The 17242-nt window shown below is 38.6% G+C and overlaps 1 protein-coding gene across 2 annotated transcripts in view; it reads left to right on the top strand.

The window, feature by feature from the left end:
• FOXJ3 (forkhead box J3) overlaps window positions 1-17242 on the top strand; it is a 121687-nt gene that overhangs the window by 49926 nt on the left and 54519 nt on the right. For both annotated transcript variants that reach the window (XM_084874567.1, XM_084874566.1), the window contains exons 3-4: window positions 2873-3197; window positions 11460-11534. In XM_084874567.1, coding sequence (XP_084730693.1) covers window positions 2873-3197; window positions 11460-11534 — 400 coding nt within the window. The remainder of the gene's footprint in view (window positions 1-2872; window positions 3198-11459; window positions 11535-17242) is intronic.

The following is a 17242-nucleotide window of genomic DNA, read 5'->3' as shown; positions in this document are numbered from 1 at the left end:
TACTTTTTAGATAACATGTACCTACAATGGTGTTAAATAGCATATGAATACTAGTGTATGGTTACTATCTTTAATGAGGAGGGTGCGGGAAGAGGGAGTGAGGGTAGAAAGCTTAAACCTATGATGCAATCCTCCTCTATAATAAAAGCCTAATATGCAAATTGGCTGAATGGCAGAATGACCTGTGGAACGACTGGTTGCTATGATGCGCACTGACCACCAGGGGACAGATGCTCAATGCAGGAGCTGCTCCAGCCCGCAGGCCCCAGGCCAGCTAAGGCAGGTGCGCCGCCCCCTCATCACCCTGCTGGTCGCCCCAACAAAGGGAGGCAACCAACAGTGCCAGTGGTGGGGGGCAGGGCTGGCTGGTGAGTGGGCTGGCGTTGCATCCCCCTTCTCCCTCCCACCCCCTTGGCCCTGCTGGGGTGACCAGCGGCAGCAGCAGGGGACAGGGCCAGTGAGCAGGCGGCGCCAGGCTGGCCAAGGCAGGTGCAGTGGGGCCCCCCCAATGACCCTGCTGGTTGCCCTACAGATTGGCCCTGATTGCCGGCCACGCCTAGGGACCCTACCCATGCATGAATTTCGTGCATCGGGCTTCTAGTTATACATATAAAACAGCTTGATAGTTGAAAATGAAGAGTTTGGTTCCTTACTCTCTCCCCCCCTCAACGCCCCCCAATTTAGGATGTATAATAGGAAAAAGAACCATTGAAAGTTTTTTGGCACAATTACATGAAAAATAATACTGACAGATTTCTCTTGGAGTACGTATATGCATGGACTTTGGAGATGACTAGCAGGGAGGAGTGGTGAGAAATCATTATGAGGAGGCCAGCTAGGAAGCTTTTGGAATGAGGAGGTAATGAGGGCCTGACATTTCTTAACCAGATTTTCATAACCAGATTTCTCAGAATCTTTCATGCTCTTTTAAAATTTACTACCATCTGTTCTTTTATACAAGTGGGCTTCTGTCATCCCTGTTTCACTAAGAGGTTTCTTTCTAAAGTTACTGATCTGGCCATATATAATGATAATTTTTTGTGTCCTCAACACTGATTGGAGAACCACTTCAGGGACTAGCCTAAGCACCAACAATGGAGGCACTTTTTTACTTCCCTGCCGAAAATATATAAAATTTAATGAACTACAAACAAAACCGAAGCCCAAGTTTTTCAGAGTCTGAATTTAAAGGAGATTTTGTAGTGAACTTCAGATCTACGCTAGCAGAACTGATGAAAATAAGCACAACAATGGAATAGTTCTTTCTCACAATGTTGGTGGCAGGGGTGGGGCTGACTGCTGGCAGCTGGAGAAGATTGGCCCTGATCACAGGCCATGCCTAGGGACTCTACCTGTGCATGAATTTTGTGTGCAGGGCTTCTAGTATATAATGGGACTCTACTGGTAATACAGTTATAATCCTCATGGTTGTCTATTTATAATAGCTAGTACTTAATCCTGGTTACTTTATAGGGTATTATTACCCTCTCAGGATACTCCAGTAATAACTAACACTTACTGAATATTTCTTCTGTGCATATGTTATCATGTTTTATTCTCAAAATAATATTTTAACTGTAGGTACTATTTTTTCATTTTATAGATGAGAAAGCTGGAGTTTAGAAATATTAACGTTTTCATGATCCCACAGCAAGTAACTGGTAGAATCAGTACTTGAACTCTAGTCTGCCTGGTTCAAGAGCCTGTATTCTTTATCAGTTCTGCATGCTTCCCAGAAGTTCAGATCCTAAGTGATTACCCTGTTGCTTTTTATCTGCAGTCATTTGGGATGGATTTAGCCACACACTTTTCTTTTCAATGAGATACTTGCAAGTTTCTTATTTTGTTCTCTTTTTCCCAATATTCTGATATAATTTAGAAGCTTTTCATTCTTCTTTACTTTATTGTCAGGGTCGCTATTCTTGCTTTTTTGATCCCAGGATAGAAAGGTTGGTACCTTCTGCTGAAAATTAGCAATTCCATTGTGAAGTGTCATGCTTTCTCTCCCCCCCCCCCCCCCGTACTTTTAATTTTAAGAAGAGCTTCATCCTTCTCCAGAATGTGTTAACCTGTCAGATTTTGTTTTTCTTTTTTTCTTTCTTTGGGTTATAATGATCTAAAATTTTCAGCGTTGGAGTGAAATTCATTACAGAATCCAGATCACTGGATGTTTAGATTGTCCTTGAGCTTTTAATGCTTCTTTTCTTGCTGTCCATTTATGTGATTTAATGTCCTATATCCAATGCTCCCAGATCTTCAAACTTGTTCCTTGATATGTTCACTTTAAAAGATAGTGCCCAGTCCTGTCTATACTCTTTTCTCCTGTTCATCAATATCCTTGAGTTTGCATTCTTCTTTACTGTCAATGCCCCCAGCTAATCTGTCTCTTTGATATTCCTGTCTACCCTTCTTTACTCTTCTTACCCTTTACCCGCTCAGCTCTACCGTATTTTCTCTGTGCAAATTTCTGTGCCTATTTCTTAGGTACTTTTCTGACCTCTGGCCACTACTTTGTATGTATTACTTCCTTAAAATTTGTGTAAAAGAAATACCAGGTGTACAGTCTTAAGTTTTTAAAAGGCCCTTATTGTTGGTGAGTAATTAGAATCACTTTGTGTTTATGTATTGTGCTGTATCTTAAACATTTTAAAACCAAATTTGTTGTGTTTTGGAGAGGATAAAAATAATAAAAAAGATTGGAAATGTTGATCTCTTAAATATTTGGTTTGGTTATTAACATATTCAATCTTTTCCCTCCAGATTTAACTCAGGCTTTCCCTCACTTTGGAACTCCTAGATTTGTGAATATTGGATATTTTGAGAAGCAGGGGTTCTTTCCTTGATACTGACTAAGGAGTCTATTTACCTTCAGGATGACATCTGAATTGGAGAGCAGCCTAACATCTATGGACTGGTTACCCCAGCTCACCATGAGAGCAGCCATTCAAAAATCTGATGCTACACAAAATGCACATGGAACAGGAATTTCCAAGAAGAATGCACTCCTGGACCCCAATACAACTCTGGACCAGGAAGAAGTCCAACAGCACAAAGATGGGAAACCGCCATACAGTTACGCCAGCCTCATTACATTTGCAATTAATAGCTCACCCAAAAAGAAAATGACACTAAGTGAGATTTACCAGTGGATTTGTGATAACTTCCCATATTATAGAGAGGCTGGCAGTGGTTGGAAGGTAAGGATTAAAAAAAAAAAAAATTTATATTTTTATGCTGTAAGCAATAACAGTATTGGATTCTCTTGAAGATAAAGCTCTGTGTAGGTTTATAGTGAAGATAAAATTCTAATTACTAGTAATTTTTAGGGTATCAAAGGAAATTAAGTGTTTTTAGTTAGTGAATAACTTTTTGGTAGAATATTGGTTTATTAGAGCTCTATTATATTATATGACTGACTTAGCATAAAATAAGAACAGAGATAATGTAGCATTCACTAGAAAACAACACAGTTCAGGTAAGTTGACAGTCTAAGGTAAAATAAAACAATGTAGTATTGCAATTAGTACTGTTTTTATCATCCAAGATTTTTAAAAATCTTTATTTTGAAAGAATTTTAGATTTATAGAAGAGTTACATAATTATTACAAAGGGTTTCCATGTGTCCTTCACTCTCTATATTGACATCTTTTATAACCATAGTACAATGATAAAAACTAAGAAATTAATATTGGTACAATACTTTTGATTAAAGCAGTACTGTTAACTACTTAGTAAACAGAGTTTATTCACATTTCATTAGTTTTTCCACTAATGTCCTTTCATGTTCCAGAATTCCACATTGATTTAGTTGTTAGGTCTCCTTAATTTCCTCCAATTTGTAACAGTTTCTCAATTTTTTCTTGTTTTTATGACCTTTGACATTTTTGAAGAGTACTTATCAGGTACTTTGGACAATAATTCTCAGTTTGGAATTGTCTGATGTTTTCTCATACTGTAATTAGAGTGAGATAATGTATTTTGCAGCAGAATAATGCAAAGTTGATATATCCTTGTTTGTATATCATATTAAGGGTACTTGATATCACCGTATCTTATTGCTGGTATTGTTAACCTTGGTTCTTTGGTTAATGTGCCAGGTCTCTCATCTATAAAGTTACTATTTCTTACTTTATAAATTATAAGATGTTTTGGGGAAATATTTTGAGGGCATTCAAATAGCCTTTTTTTTTTTTCCCCTTAAACCTTGCTCATTAATTGTAGCATTTATTGGTGGATCATATCTACAGCAGTTTTTGTTTTCTAGTGGTGACTTTTTTTTTCTTCTTTATTCCTTATACACCTATTAATTGGGATTCTTCTGTAAGGAAGAGCTGCCTCTTCTTTCCTTTTTATTTACTTAGTCACTCATTTGTAATATTATGCACTGATGGATATTTTATTTGTATCATCATTGCTCAAACTGTTACAGCTTTGGCCATTCGTAGCTCTTACAGGTTGGCATAACATAACCCCCTTTTGTTGTTGGTTTAGCACTTTTTAACTTTCTGGCATCACAGGATGTTTTAGGCTCATACCTTCCCTGCTGCAGCCCTAGAATCAACCTTTTCTTTTTAAGAATCCCTATTTTCTTATCTAGGCTTTTTACGTCACATCAAATTAGTCACCTACCTAATTTATATTTTACAAAAAAAAATAATTAAACTTTCTTTTGTATCTTTACATGCTATGCTTATATTCTTATATAGGAATTACCCAGTTGTGTGCTTTGTGAGGCATGTGTATGCATGTGTGTGAGTGTATGTGGCAGAAGGGGTTTATAGAACTTTAAGTCTGCCATTAGATGGTAGTCTTGTTTCTCTTAAGCCTTCCTGTGTCAACAGCTGTGTCTTTTTGTTTGACTATATTTGTTAAAGACATTAAAGATGTATTGTGCACCAGTGATGTACTCCACACCAGGTCAGAAAATCAGTTGTTTTAAGGGAAAGTATTTTAGAATATCTCTTATTCAATTTTATGCCCTCGTACAGTGCTTCCATTTAGTAAGCCTCAATAAATGAGGTTTGAATGAATGCCTGAATTCTGGCCACAGACTTTTCCCCAATCTTTATTTGCTGGTTCCCTCTTAATGTATTCTTTCCCCCCTGCCTGTTATAGTTTTCTAGCTGTCCCTGGAAATAAACACTTCGATTTCTTTCTTTTGTTCTCTTACTTGTCTGTGGACTTTCTCTCTTTTGCCCCCTTTCCAGTTGGCATTGTTCTGTTTATTCTTTCAGCTCAGATGTTACCTCTCTTCTACTATAGAATTATCTCTTTTGTATTTCAGCATGCTTTATTAATACCCTGTTTCCCCGAAAATAAGACAGTGTCTTATATTAATTTTTTCTCCCAAAGTTGCGCAAGGTCTTATTTTCGGAGGATGTCTTATTTTCAGGGAAACACGGTAATACTATTGTAGAACTTACAAATTTTGTTCAGAGATCTTTTTAATTAGTCTTTGTTTCTGTACTCATATTCAATAATAGTTGCTTTTGTTACTTTTTGTGTGCCAGGTGCTGTATACTAAATTACCTTGTATCATTGCAGTAACTATTGTTATTGTCCAGATTTTAAAGGCTTAGAGAGGTAACTTTCTCTAGAAAATGGTGAGCCAAGATTTGATACCAGACTTGGTAGATTTGGAATTTCAAAGTTAGCTAACCGCTGGGACCGGTTTGGCTCAGTGGATAGAGCGTCGGCCTGCGGACTGAAAGGTCCCGGGTTCGATTCCGGTCCAGGGCATGTACCTTGGTTGCGGGCGCATCCCCAGTAGGGGGTGTGCAAGAGGCAGCTGATCGATGATTCTCTCTCATCGATGTTTCTAACTCTCTATCCCTCTCTCTTCCTCTCTGTGAAAAATCAATAAAATATATTTAAAAAAAAAAAAAAAAGTTAGCTAACCTCTTCCTCCCTTCCTTTCTCCCTCCCTCCCTCCCTAGTTGACACACAATAGTATATTATTATAGTTTAATGTGTACACATAATGGTTAGACATTCGTATACCTTATGAAGTGATAACACTGATAAAGTCTAGTACCTATCTGACATCATACATAGTTGTTGCAGTATTATTAACTTTATTTCTTATGTTAAAGCTCATATCTTAACCATTACATAGGGCCTATAATTTTTCAAACAGTGCAGAAATATTTATTATTAATTTGATATGCCAAACTCTTTTTTTTTTTTTTTAAGTAAATATATTTTATTGATTTTTTTTACAGAGAGGAAGGGAGAGAGATAGAGAGCTTGAAACGTCGATGAGAGAGAAACATCGACCAGCTGCCTCTTGCATACCCCCTACCGGGGATGTGCCCGCAACCAAGGTACATGCCCTTGACCGGAATCGAACCCGGGACCTTTCAGTCCACAGACCGATGCTCTACCACTGAGCCAAACTGGTTTCGGCGATAGCCAAACTCTTAACTAACTCATTAAGTTTGTTAGCAATATACTTTGAATAAGTCCATTCTAACAGTATTTCAGTGGAGGAAATATATAATACAATTTGATCCATGAGTCAAAAAACATCATTCTAAGCAAGTAATAGTTATCTGTCTTAGCTGCGATTTTGGCTTTACCACTAGGCACTAATGTTCAGTTTCTTCTTTTGTCAAGATTTGGGATGAGGGAAGACTACGAGATTTCTTTTTATTGTTTAAAGCAGGGGTCCTCAAACTTTTTAAGGTGGGGGCCAGATCACGGTCCCTCAGAGAGCTGGAGGGCCGGACTATATGAACTACTAATTCCTACTGTAACACCTCGGCTGCGCTCACTGCCCAAAAAACCTGGCGGGCCGGATCAGACTCCTCTGCGGGCCGCATGTGGCCCGCTGGCCGTAGTTTGAAGACCCCTGGTTTAAAGTATTACATATGTCTCCCTTTTTCCCAATTGTCACCCCCCCCCCCCTCCAGGCCTGCTCCCCCCCAGGACGAGCCCCAACACCACATTGGCTATGTTGCTATGCATGCATATATGTCTTTTGGTTGGCCTCTTACCCCACCCCTCCTTCCCTGCCTTCTCTCTGAGGTTGGAAGGTCTGTTCAGTGTTTCTTTGTCTCTGGATCTATTTTTGTTCATCAGTTTATGTTGTTCACTATATTCCACATATGAGTGAGATCATGTGATATTTATTTTTCTCCGACTGGCTTATTTCACTTAGCATAATGCTCTCCAGGTCCATCCATGCTGTTGCAAATGGTAGGAGTTCCTTTTTTATAGCAGCATAGTATTCCATTGTGTAGATGTACCACAGTTTTTTAATCCACTCATCTGCAGATGGGCCCTTAGGCTGTATCCAAATCTTAGGTATTATAAATTGTGCTGCTATGAACATAGGGGTGTATGTATCCTTTTTGATTGGTGTTTTAGTTTCTTAGGATATATTCCTAGAAGTGGGATCACTGGGTCAAATGGGAGTTCCTTTTTTAGTTTTAATGTAAGTAAAGTGTCAGTTCGAATTTGAATTTTCTGAGATTTTATTGTTTTTCCCTCAATAATGCTGCCAAGATAAGAAAAAGGTAATGTCCTTTGAACTTTTTCGGGTGCTCAGCATAATCCAGCACAATGCAGGGAGTCCTGCAAATCTATATAGATATTACAGTATTTAGATGCATTTCATTTTTATGAGCTAAGAGAATGTCATCCATATAATGAATAATATAAGCCTTGGGATATTTTTTCCTTATTGGATGTATGGCTGCAGCCACAAAATCCTGACAGTCTCTGCCAGCCTTTGCAGCTTCAGCTGGCTCTCGAAGCCCCTTGTAGCCTTGGCGGGCCCTTGCAGCTCCGGCTTCATCTGGATGGTTGTCCAGCCAGTTGTTCTGCTGTTTGGTCTAATCAGCATATTAGCTCTTTATTATATAGGATAATTTTAATTCCTCTGACCCATCCTTTGTGCTCCAGTATCATCCATTTTATTCTTAGATTTTGAAAACCCCATAATAAATTATGTTAATAGTTACCTTTTTAAGAAATATATAAATTTTATTGATTTTGTTACAGAGAGGAAGGGTGAGAGAGAGTTAGAAACATCAGTGAGAAAAAAACATCTATCAGCTGTCTCTTGCAACCCCCTCCGGCCCCCCCACTGGGAATGTGCCCGAAACCAAGGTACATGCCCTTGATCAGAATCATACCTGTGACCTTGAGGTCCTCCATCAAGCTCCACCAGGTGGGGAACATGATCTGAAGTTCCTGTCAAGCCCCACTAGGCGGGGGTGGGGGTGGGGGAGCAAGCCTCAGGTCCCCCATCAAGCCCCACTGGGCAGGGGCGCAGCCTGAGTTCCCCTGACCCAGCATTGGGAGTGCACCTTGAGGTCCTCTGTCAAACCCAGTCAGGCATAGGGGCTCAGCCTCAGGTCCCCTGGCCCGGTGCTAGGGCACTGGGCACAGTCTGAGGTCCCCCTCTCCAGTCCTGCTGAACAGGGGGTGCGGTCTGAGGTCCCCCAGCCTGCTACTGGGCTGGGGGGCGTGGCCTGAAGTCCCCTGTGAAGCCCCACCTGGTGGGGGGCGCGGCCTGAGGCCCCCTAGCCCAACACCAGGATGGGAAACGCACCTTGATGTCCCCTGTGAAGCCCTGTCAGGTGGGGGGCGTGGCCTCCGGTCCCCTGGCCTGGCACTGGGGTGAAGGGTGCGGCCTGAGGTCCCCTGTCAAGCCCATGGGGGCGGGTGAGGGTGTAGCCTCAGGTCCCTGCTGATTGCTCATTAAGGCTCCTTATGGAAATTTGGCCTCCGGTGCAGCCATCGTTATGATGGAGTGATGATCAATTAGCATATTCCCTCTTTATTAGATAGGATACTATTTATAAATGGACAAGCATCTTTTGTCCCAGATCATTTTTGTGGGGAGTTGAATCAATCAATACTTGCATTGGATATGGCTTTTGTCTATATCTTTGTCCTCAGTATACTGCAGACTTTACATTTCTCTAGCAGTAGTCTCCTATTACCTTGGACTGGGAATGGAGGGCTTAGATGCTTGTAGGCTTTTCTCAGTTTTTCTGCTTTTCTTTTTAGATTTCAGTTGTCTCTGTCCATCTTGCTACAGGTGGGGATGAGAGACATGCTTCTACCTCTTCTCTATCGGATTGTTTCTGCTTATTACTCACTGGTAGGGTCGGGGGTTTTATCTGTTGTTTTAATTCAACTTAGTCTTACTCAGGCCCTTGAACTTGGGACTGTGGCTTTTTTCGTGTTTCTTTCCTTCAGCCAGACTAGCCTTGTATCTGTTATTGGTTTTGGGATAATTTCCTGTCCATTCTCAGCTAAGGTAATTCTGTCCCACTGTCCCAGAGGTAAAAGGAATTTGCATCTAGTCTTCTCCCATCAGCAGTAAATCTTTGCCTATGTCCTGGGAAGGGGTTTCCTATCCCTCCCTACAGGCAGAAGTTTGTTTTTTTTCCCCCCCCTCCCCCCACCCCATTCTTCCTTAGAAGCAGTCTTTGCCAGAGTCCTATGAGTGACAGATTTTGCTGCCCCTACCTTAAGTTTTTGCTTTGTAATATCTATAGAAGGTGGTGGGGTTTTGTCTCCTGCTTTGTGCTTGTCAGTTGCCTCTTTGCTGCTTATGCAATAAAGGAGACTTTCTTTGGTCTCTTCCTAACCACCCCCCACTCCGCAGTCTTTCTTGTGAGCAGGGCTCATGGAGAAGAGCTTGAAAGTGATTGGGAACTTCTCTTGTGTCTGGGAACATTGTTGCTCCAAACCAGGGGTGAGGAACCTCCAGCCTGCAGGTCTTATATAAGGCCTTCGAAGTCATTTGGTCTAGCCCTGCCGAGGCAACCAGAGGCAGGACTCAAAATTCAGTAAGACTGGAAGTTTTTTTTTCATAGCAACATAAATTTATACTAAATAAATTTATTAAGCGAGTGATGCTATAAATATCCAAATGGCCCTTGGCAGAAAAAAGGTTCCCCAGCCCTGCTCTAAACTGACAGATTAGCCCATGCTTGGCCTTTCAAATTTTAGCTAATTTCTTGGATGGTGCTCACTTCTTTCCCCCAGGCTCTGCCAAAAGGTGCGACAGTTTGTCCCCTTTCTCACTGAATGGGCTTATCTTTCCCAGGAATTTCATTTTTTGGGCTGCCTTGCAACCTCAGCTCTCTAAGGCTGTTCAAATATGTGTGATTTGGGGAGGGAGTGGGCTAACCCATTGTATTCTCACTGTTTGGGAGAGATCATCATTCTTGGTAGCTATCTACTTCCCAAGCAGAAGGGGACTCCTATTCAAAGTTTAAATTGATGTTTTGGTAATAAGATAGACTTGATTTATATTCATCTTTTAAAATCTTTATTAATATCAATATAGTTCCATGAGAGGGAACTTTTAATATAGGCATTATTGTTAGAGTTTTGAATTTTGTATTAAATAATAAAATAAACATTATGCCAAAACAACCTCCCAAAATTCTAAGCCATGGTTAAGTGTAGTTGGACCCCTTCTCCACCTGGCCATTTGGGAATAAACAATTATGAATGGATGTTGGAGAATTTCATTAAGAAGAAATGGCCTTTAGATGTTTTCTTTAAAAATTGTCATAATCCTACTTATTAGTGAAAGATTTCTTCTTTCATATTTTTTTCCAGGTGCATTTTCCTGCCATCTAAGGTGGTTATTTTTGTTTGTTTTTGTATTGATTTCAGAGAGGAAGCGAGAGGGAGAGAGAGATAGAAAACACCAGTGATGAGATAGAATCATCCGTTGGCTGCCTCCTGCACCAACCCCACTGGGGGGTCGAGCCCGCAACCCTGGCATGTGCCCTTGACTAGAATCGAGCCTGGGACCTTTTAGTCCTCAGGCTCAATTCCTATACATTGAGAAACCTAGATGTTCTTGCTAGCCCTTTGTAGTCAGCGTCTTCTTTCTGTTTTTCTTTCTTAGAGATTGCAGTGAGAACTTGATTGGTGCCTATATGCTCTTGTAATGGAGCAGTGGAATTATTTGTTTCAAATTTTTAACATTAAAAAGTGATAGATAATACATGTGCTTTATAGATCATTTTAACTGCAGAAAAGATGAAAATAATCATTACATATAATTCTATGTAAAAAAGCTACTCATAATTTGCATTTTGACTTGTTTCCAAGAATGAATGAATTAATCACAATTAAAGTCATAATACATATATAATTTTATATTTAGCATTTAATATTTAATATTAATCATAGGCATCTCTCTGCATCATTAAAATTTCTTAATAAACATTTAAAATGGGACATATAGTCCATTATTTAGAATTTTGTAACATTCACCAGAAACTTTCAATAACTGCTTTTCTTTGTAGAATTCATAATTTGAAAATCAAAAAGGTTTAAACTTGAAGCTCATTTAAAAAGCTTACTCTCTTTGAAATTGTATTTCAGTGCATAGAAATATTTAGTTTTCTGATTCTTTTTTTAAAGGTGGATTTCACTTTTTGGATTCCAGTGACTGTATGGTTTTTCTCCTTTAATTTTAGAATTCCATACGACATAATCTGTCGCTGAACAAGTGTTTCCTTAAAGTGCCTCGATCCAAGGATGACCCTGGAAAGGTAGGATTTGTTTTCTTAAAATAATTGGATTCTTCATTTTATCTATTGTCATGTGTATACCTAAGATATATCTGTTATATAAAGAAAAATAATTGGAATGAAAGCATTCAGTTCATTGATCAGAACTATTTGTTAAAATAGCAAGTCCTCCTTTAGCCCACTCCAACCTACCCTCCCTTACCCTGCCCCACCTTATCCCCATTTTAGTTGGTATGCTTTAAGGACCAGCCAGGCGGGGAGAGCTTTCTTTTTAAACAGTGGGAAACTAGCTAGCATAGAACTTGTTCTCTGTTATAGTTTGCTATTTCTAATCTAGTTTTTGTTTTTTATTTTCTTAAGTGTATGTATTAAATTTTGTTTTTGACTTGTTATGAACCACACTTTATTACATACAAGAGGTGGATTTGTGTGTAATTGACAACTGGAAGTAATTTTTACCCTGAAATAAAATTGTTTTTCTGTTATTTCCTTTTTTTCCTTATCATAGTTGCTGTTTTCCCCCCTCTTCATTCCATTTATCTCCTACGACCATTATTACATTTTTAGTATTTTATCGACACAGACTTGTTTGTTTCAATAGCCATGTCAACTGCATTGCTGTTTGAACTTGTTACTAGTTGCTTGATTTCTAAGCTCAGAGTATTTGCTTGGACCATATTTGATTGTCAGGATAAATTATTAAATTAGGACAGTGTATCTGTTAGCAAGCATGAATTCTTGTTTGGATGTTTGCACTTCTTGTCTTAGGCTAAGTGTCTCTGAAAAAAAATTTCTGAAATGAAAACCTGGTCATATTTTCACCCTGCTTAAAAGTACTCCCCAGTGTTCTGTAGATGTTTCTTTTATAAAACATCCTTTACTATGTTTTTCTTGATCAGCCTTTCTAGCTATGCTTCATCCCATACAAGACCCATTGTAAGGGATTACTTGGTTTCCCAAACATGGTTTTCAAATGGTCTTCTCTCTCTCTCTCTCTCTCTCTCTCTCTCTCTCAATATATTTTTTATTGATTTCAGAGAGGAACGGAGAAGGAGATATAGATAGAGACATCAGTGATGCGAGAGAATCATTGATCGGTTTCCTCCTGCATGCCCCTTACTGGAGATCGAGCCCAAACCCGAGCATGTGCCCTTGACTGGAATCAAATTTGGGATTCTCCAGTCCATAGGCCGATGCTCTATCCTCTGTGCCAAACCAGCTAGGGCCATCCAGTGGTCTTCTCTTAATGCGCAAAGTCCCCTTTGTCTACTTTTCAGGCTTACTTCTTGTCTTTTAAGATTGAACTTCAACATTACTTCTCTGAGGCTAACCTCCCCCCACAACTCCCCCCCCACCCCCCCATACACACACGCGGGTGCCCCCCAAATGAGTTTATTGTTTCCTCTTTTGAGTTCCTGTTACTTTGTCATCATTGTAGCAATTCCTAACCGGTCTTTATATTCATGGACTTACTTATTTCTGATTTATAGCAACTTTCACATAGTAGCCAGCGATCTTTATGGAAAAAAGTTAACCTAATCCTGTGTACTCTTTGTTTAAAATCTTAATTGTTCATCTATTGTCCTAAGTCTAAATTATGAGGGTAGGGATCATATCTCTCTCAATCTATCTCTCTCTCTCTCTCCCTCTCTCTCTCTCTCTATCTCTCTCTCTCTCTCTCTCTCTCTCTCTCTCTATATATATATATATATATATATATACATATATATATATACACACACACACACACACACACACATATATACACACACACACACATATATATATATGTGTGTGTGTGTGTGTGTGTGTATGCCTAATATGCTAATTGTCCCTCCAGTTGTTTGACCGTTTGAGCAGTCGCTATCACGTGCACTGATCACCAGGGGGCATACCCTCCAACCTGTAGGTTAGCTAACGCTGGGGTCCGGCTGATCAGGACTGGGTGAGATGGGCCAGATACGCCCTGGAGCCTTCCTTGGCTGGCCCGTGCCCTCTCGCCATCTGGGACCCCTCAGGGGATGTTGAAGAGCTGTCCCATAGGACAGGCTGAGGAACCCCACCAGTTCACAAATCCGTGCTCCAGGCCTCTCAAGTATGTATATAGTTTACTTGTTAGCCCCAGTTACTTGTGCAGTGGCTGGTGGCACTGAAGAGACACTCTTGTTGAATGAATGAATATATTGTATCCTTTGCTAGATGGCTAATTTCTTAAGGTTAGGGATGGAGAGTTATTAATTTTTATTGTAAAGCAGGCATTCTTAAAAAACTAATTTTTTATAGCATCTACTATGATTTGCTCATTAAGTTGGTTCTTAATAAGATTGAATAGGTTATTATAATAGTTTTCTTATTTGACCTAATTTGTTATTTGCCTGTGTTCATAACTCTCTAGGGTTGAGTCTAGGAATTTCCTTTAAAGCAGGCTTATCATAAAAAAGGAATTACAAATTTTTATGTTTACTTCATTGCAATTTTCTATGGGCAGTGAGTATATATGACTCTGACTGAAAGGGTTCTTAAGAGTTTAGGAATTAATCTATTTTATTAGAGTTCTATAAAGCAACTAATTAGATTCTGTAACCATGTGGCTTAGATTTAATTTTTAAATGAGGTTTAAGTCATTTAAAAAACCCACACGTGAAAACTATATTATGTGCTAAATTTATTTACAAATTTAAAAAATATTTATTATTATTATTATTATTATTATTATTATTTTTTTTTTTTTGAGAGGAAGGGAGGGTGAGAAAGAAACATCAATGTGAGTAAAACATCAATGGGCTGCCTCCTGCACACCCCCTACTGGGGATTGAGCCAGCAACTTAGGCATGTGCCCTGATTGGTAGTTGAACCTGCAACTTTTTGGTGTATGGGACAATGCCCGAAAAACTGAGCCACTCCAGCCAGGGCTATTTATTGTTAACAGTATTACAGATAGATGTTCTTCATTTCCTGCTTTTTTATTCTCTTCCACCAGCTTCTGCTCCACCCCAGGCCTTCTCCACACTATTATCTGTGTCCATGGGTTATGCATATATGCATGTATGTACTTTGGTTAACTCTGTCTCCTCCATTATGTACTAAATTTCAACCAATTGGAGATCTGTTTTTTTAAAAAAACCTGCTGTCAGGTTCTCTTTTGTGCAGAACTTAAAGCTTTTCTCCACCTTAGTCAACTAATATCATGGGGTTAAGGGAGATGTAGAAAGACATATATTACTCTATACAACTATTCTTTTTGAATCAAGATCATCTTACTCATGTGCAACCAAAATAAAATACAGAAGTAAATAAAAGGTTTCAATTTTTACCATTATTCTCTAGTATTAAACTTTTTAAAAATATATATATTTTATTGATTTTTTTACAGAGAGGAAAGGAGAGGGATAGAGAGTTAGAAACATCGATGAGAGAGAATCTTGCACACCTCCTACTGGGGATATGCCTTCAACCCAGGTACATGCTCTTGACTGGAATTGAACTTGGGATCTTTCAGTCCGCAGGCTGACGCTCTATCCACTGAGCCAAAAACGGTTTCGGCTAAACTTGTTTTTATCAAAAAACATTTTTCTCATTGGTTTTGGTCATAATTGTAAATATAGTATATTTGATCTTATAAAGTACATTTTAACTAAGAGTCATTTTTATTTTCACTCTCAAGGTGAGATTTAAATACCATTGTCCTATTTGATTTTGATCAGAAATAAATGTTATAATCTGATCTTATAAGATACATTAATTTGAAAACATTCATTTTAATTTTTGATATGAAAATAAAATTTTATTAAAAAACACTTCCATTGCTTATAAAAAGTTTTGAAAAACCTCAGATCTGTCCCATTTTAAATAAAGCAAATAAATTAGGAATGACCCAGGTTCACTGTAGAAATAGAACACAAGTGTATTGGCCAGACTTACTTGCAAGTCACAGAAGCCCATTACAGACCAACTTAAGGGAGAAAATACCTACAGTAAGAACTGGAGCCTGGTTCTTAAATTTTCTCACCAGGCATGTCTCTTCACATTCCTTAGCTTTGCTGATACCTGCATTTCAGCCCGTTTAGTAGCAGAGATGACCATCAGCAGCTTCTGGCTTATATTCTGCACCTGGAGTAAGCAAATGTCTTAGAATGAATGCTGAACAAGCAGAATACATTTGGTTTCTTGATTCCTAGACTAGTGCTTTTTCCACTGTGCCAATCTTCCTTGAGAGGGAGGCCAAAATGTTAGTTAAGTTTGGGTACTTATGAATTGTTTTTTCTTTTTGTATTACAGTGTTTCCTGGCATTTGAGGAGCTTTTCCAAAACCACCCTCACCACAGTGGGAGAAAACCATTGAGCCAAGGTGGGGTGGGAGTAGTTTTGATTTTTGGGTATGGGGTGGACTTTTACCCCTTAGGCTTTTGCTAGCTGCTACTATGACCCAGATGGGTCCAAGAGAGAGATAGAGGCAGAAGTAGCTTATACAGTATCTTCTTTCTCATCTTTATTATGGTATAGCTTTCTGTTTCAAGTATTACCAGAGAGGTATGAAGGCCAGCCTAAGCTTGAAGAATATTGTTGAATTACAGATATTTTTATATGGCCATTCATTTTGGACTCAATCCTTCATTTCCTAGAAGCTGTTGTCATAAAAGCTTTGAAATCCATTTTCCTCTGTTCCCTGAAACTAATTACAAACAGCCACATTATTGTTTTCTTTAAAAAGAAACACAAACGAAATGAAATTATATTTTGCATTTATAATTGCTGCTTTTTGGCGGACAGATTTCTATTTTCTCTTTCCTTGAGTCCAACCTTATTTCTTCATACTGTAGTCTGTCCATTTCCTTATTCCTGTCTTTTCTCTCCTCTTTTCTCATTAGTTTTACTTTCTGTATTTTTGTCTTTTTTAACATTCTTTTTATGCAATTCACATGTCTGTTTAACCTTAAAGAAAGGTAAATATTTTGCTCAGTTTATGGAAAAACAAATACTATCAACTAAATTTAGTTTAAAAATATAGAGTTCTCTTTCTTTTCTTTCCACTGAATCTTTTCTCAATCTTGTCCTCTCTTACCTCATAAAAATGATACTCCGACTTTAAGGAAATAAAGGGTTGTAGGAAATGGTTTCAATAATTAATTAACAACAATGGTCTGTAATAAAATTGGTAACTAAGAAGCTTAAGACACTTAAGGCAACCTGCTTGTCCTGGGAGAGATAACTACAGTGAATTCATAGTAAAAAGCTTTTCTTCCCTTTTTTTAGGGAGTGGAGTGGATAAAATTTATTGCCTGGGGTTGGGAAGGTTGTGTAAAACTCAGTGGCTGTGAAGGTTGTGGTCTCTTGGTTTGTGAGGAATCAACAAAGTCACTGCTAGATAGTGAATTAACTATTGGAAGTTCTGAGATTGTGATATATATATATTTTTTCTATTCCTGTCCTATCTCATAGTATAAGGGGCCATAATTGACTGATCTCTTTTTCAAAGTGTATTTTTTTTGTTAAGTTAGTACTGTGTTGTATTTATTAGTATTGCAAATTGACTATTATTTGTTGGTATCCTGTTTTGGTAACTTTATTTGTGAAAAGGTGTAGAAAAATTGGAGATGTTTGAGGGAACATAATATGTAACATTAAGTGATGAGCAGTTTTGCAGGATCAAAGGTATGTACCCTGAAGAAGGAAAAGTGTAATTTTGATACTAGTCAAATTAAGAGCATGGTTTTTGTGAGGAAGAAGTT

Source organism: Pipistrellus hanaki, assembly GCF_964339955.1.
Source record: "Pipistrellus hanaki genome assembly, chromosome: 2".
NCBI lineage: Eukaryota > Metazoa > Chordata > Mammalia > Chiroptera > Vespertilionidae > Pipistrellus > Pipistrellus hanaki.
This window is presented reverse-complemented; position numbering and strand designations above follow the sequence as displayed.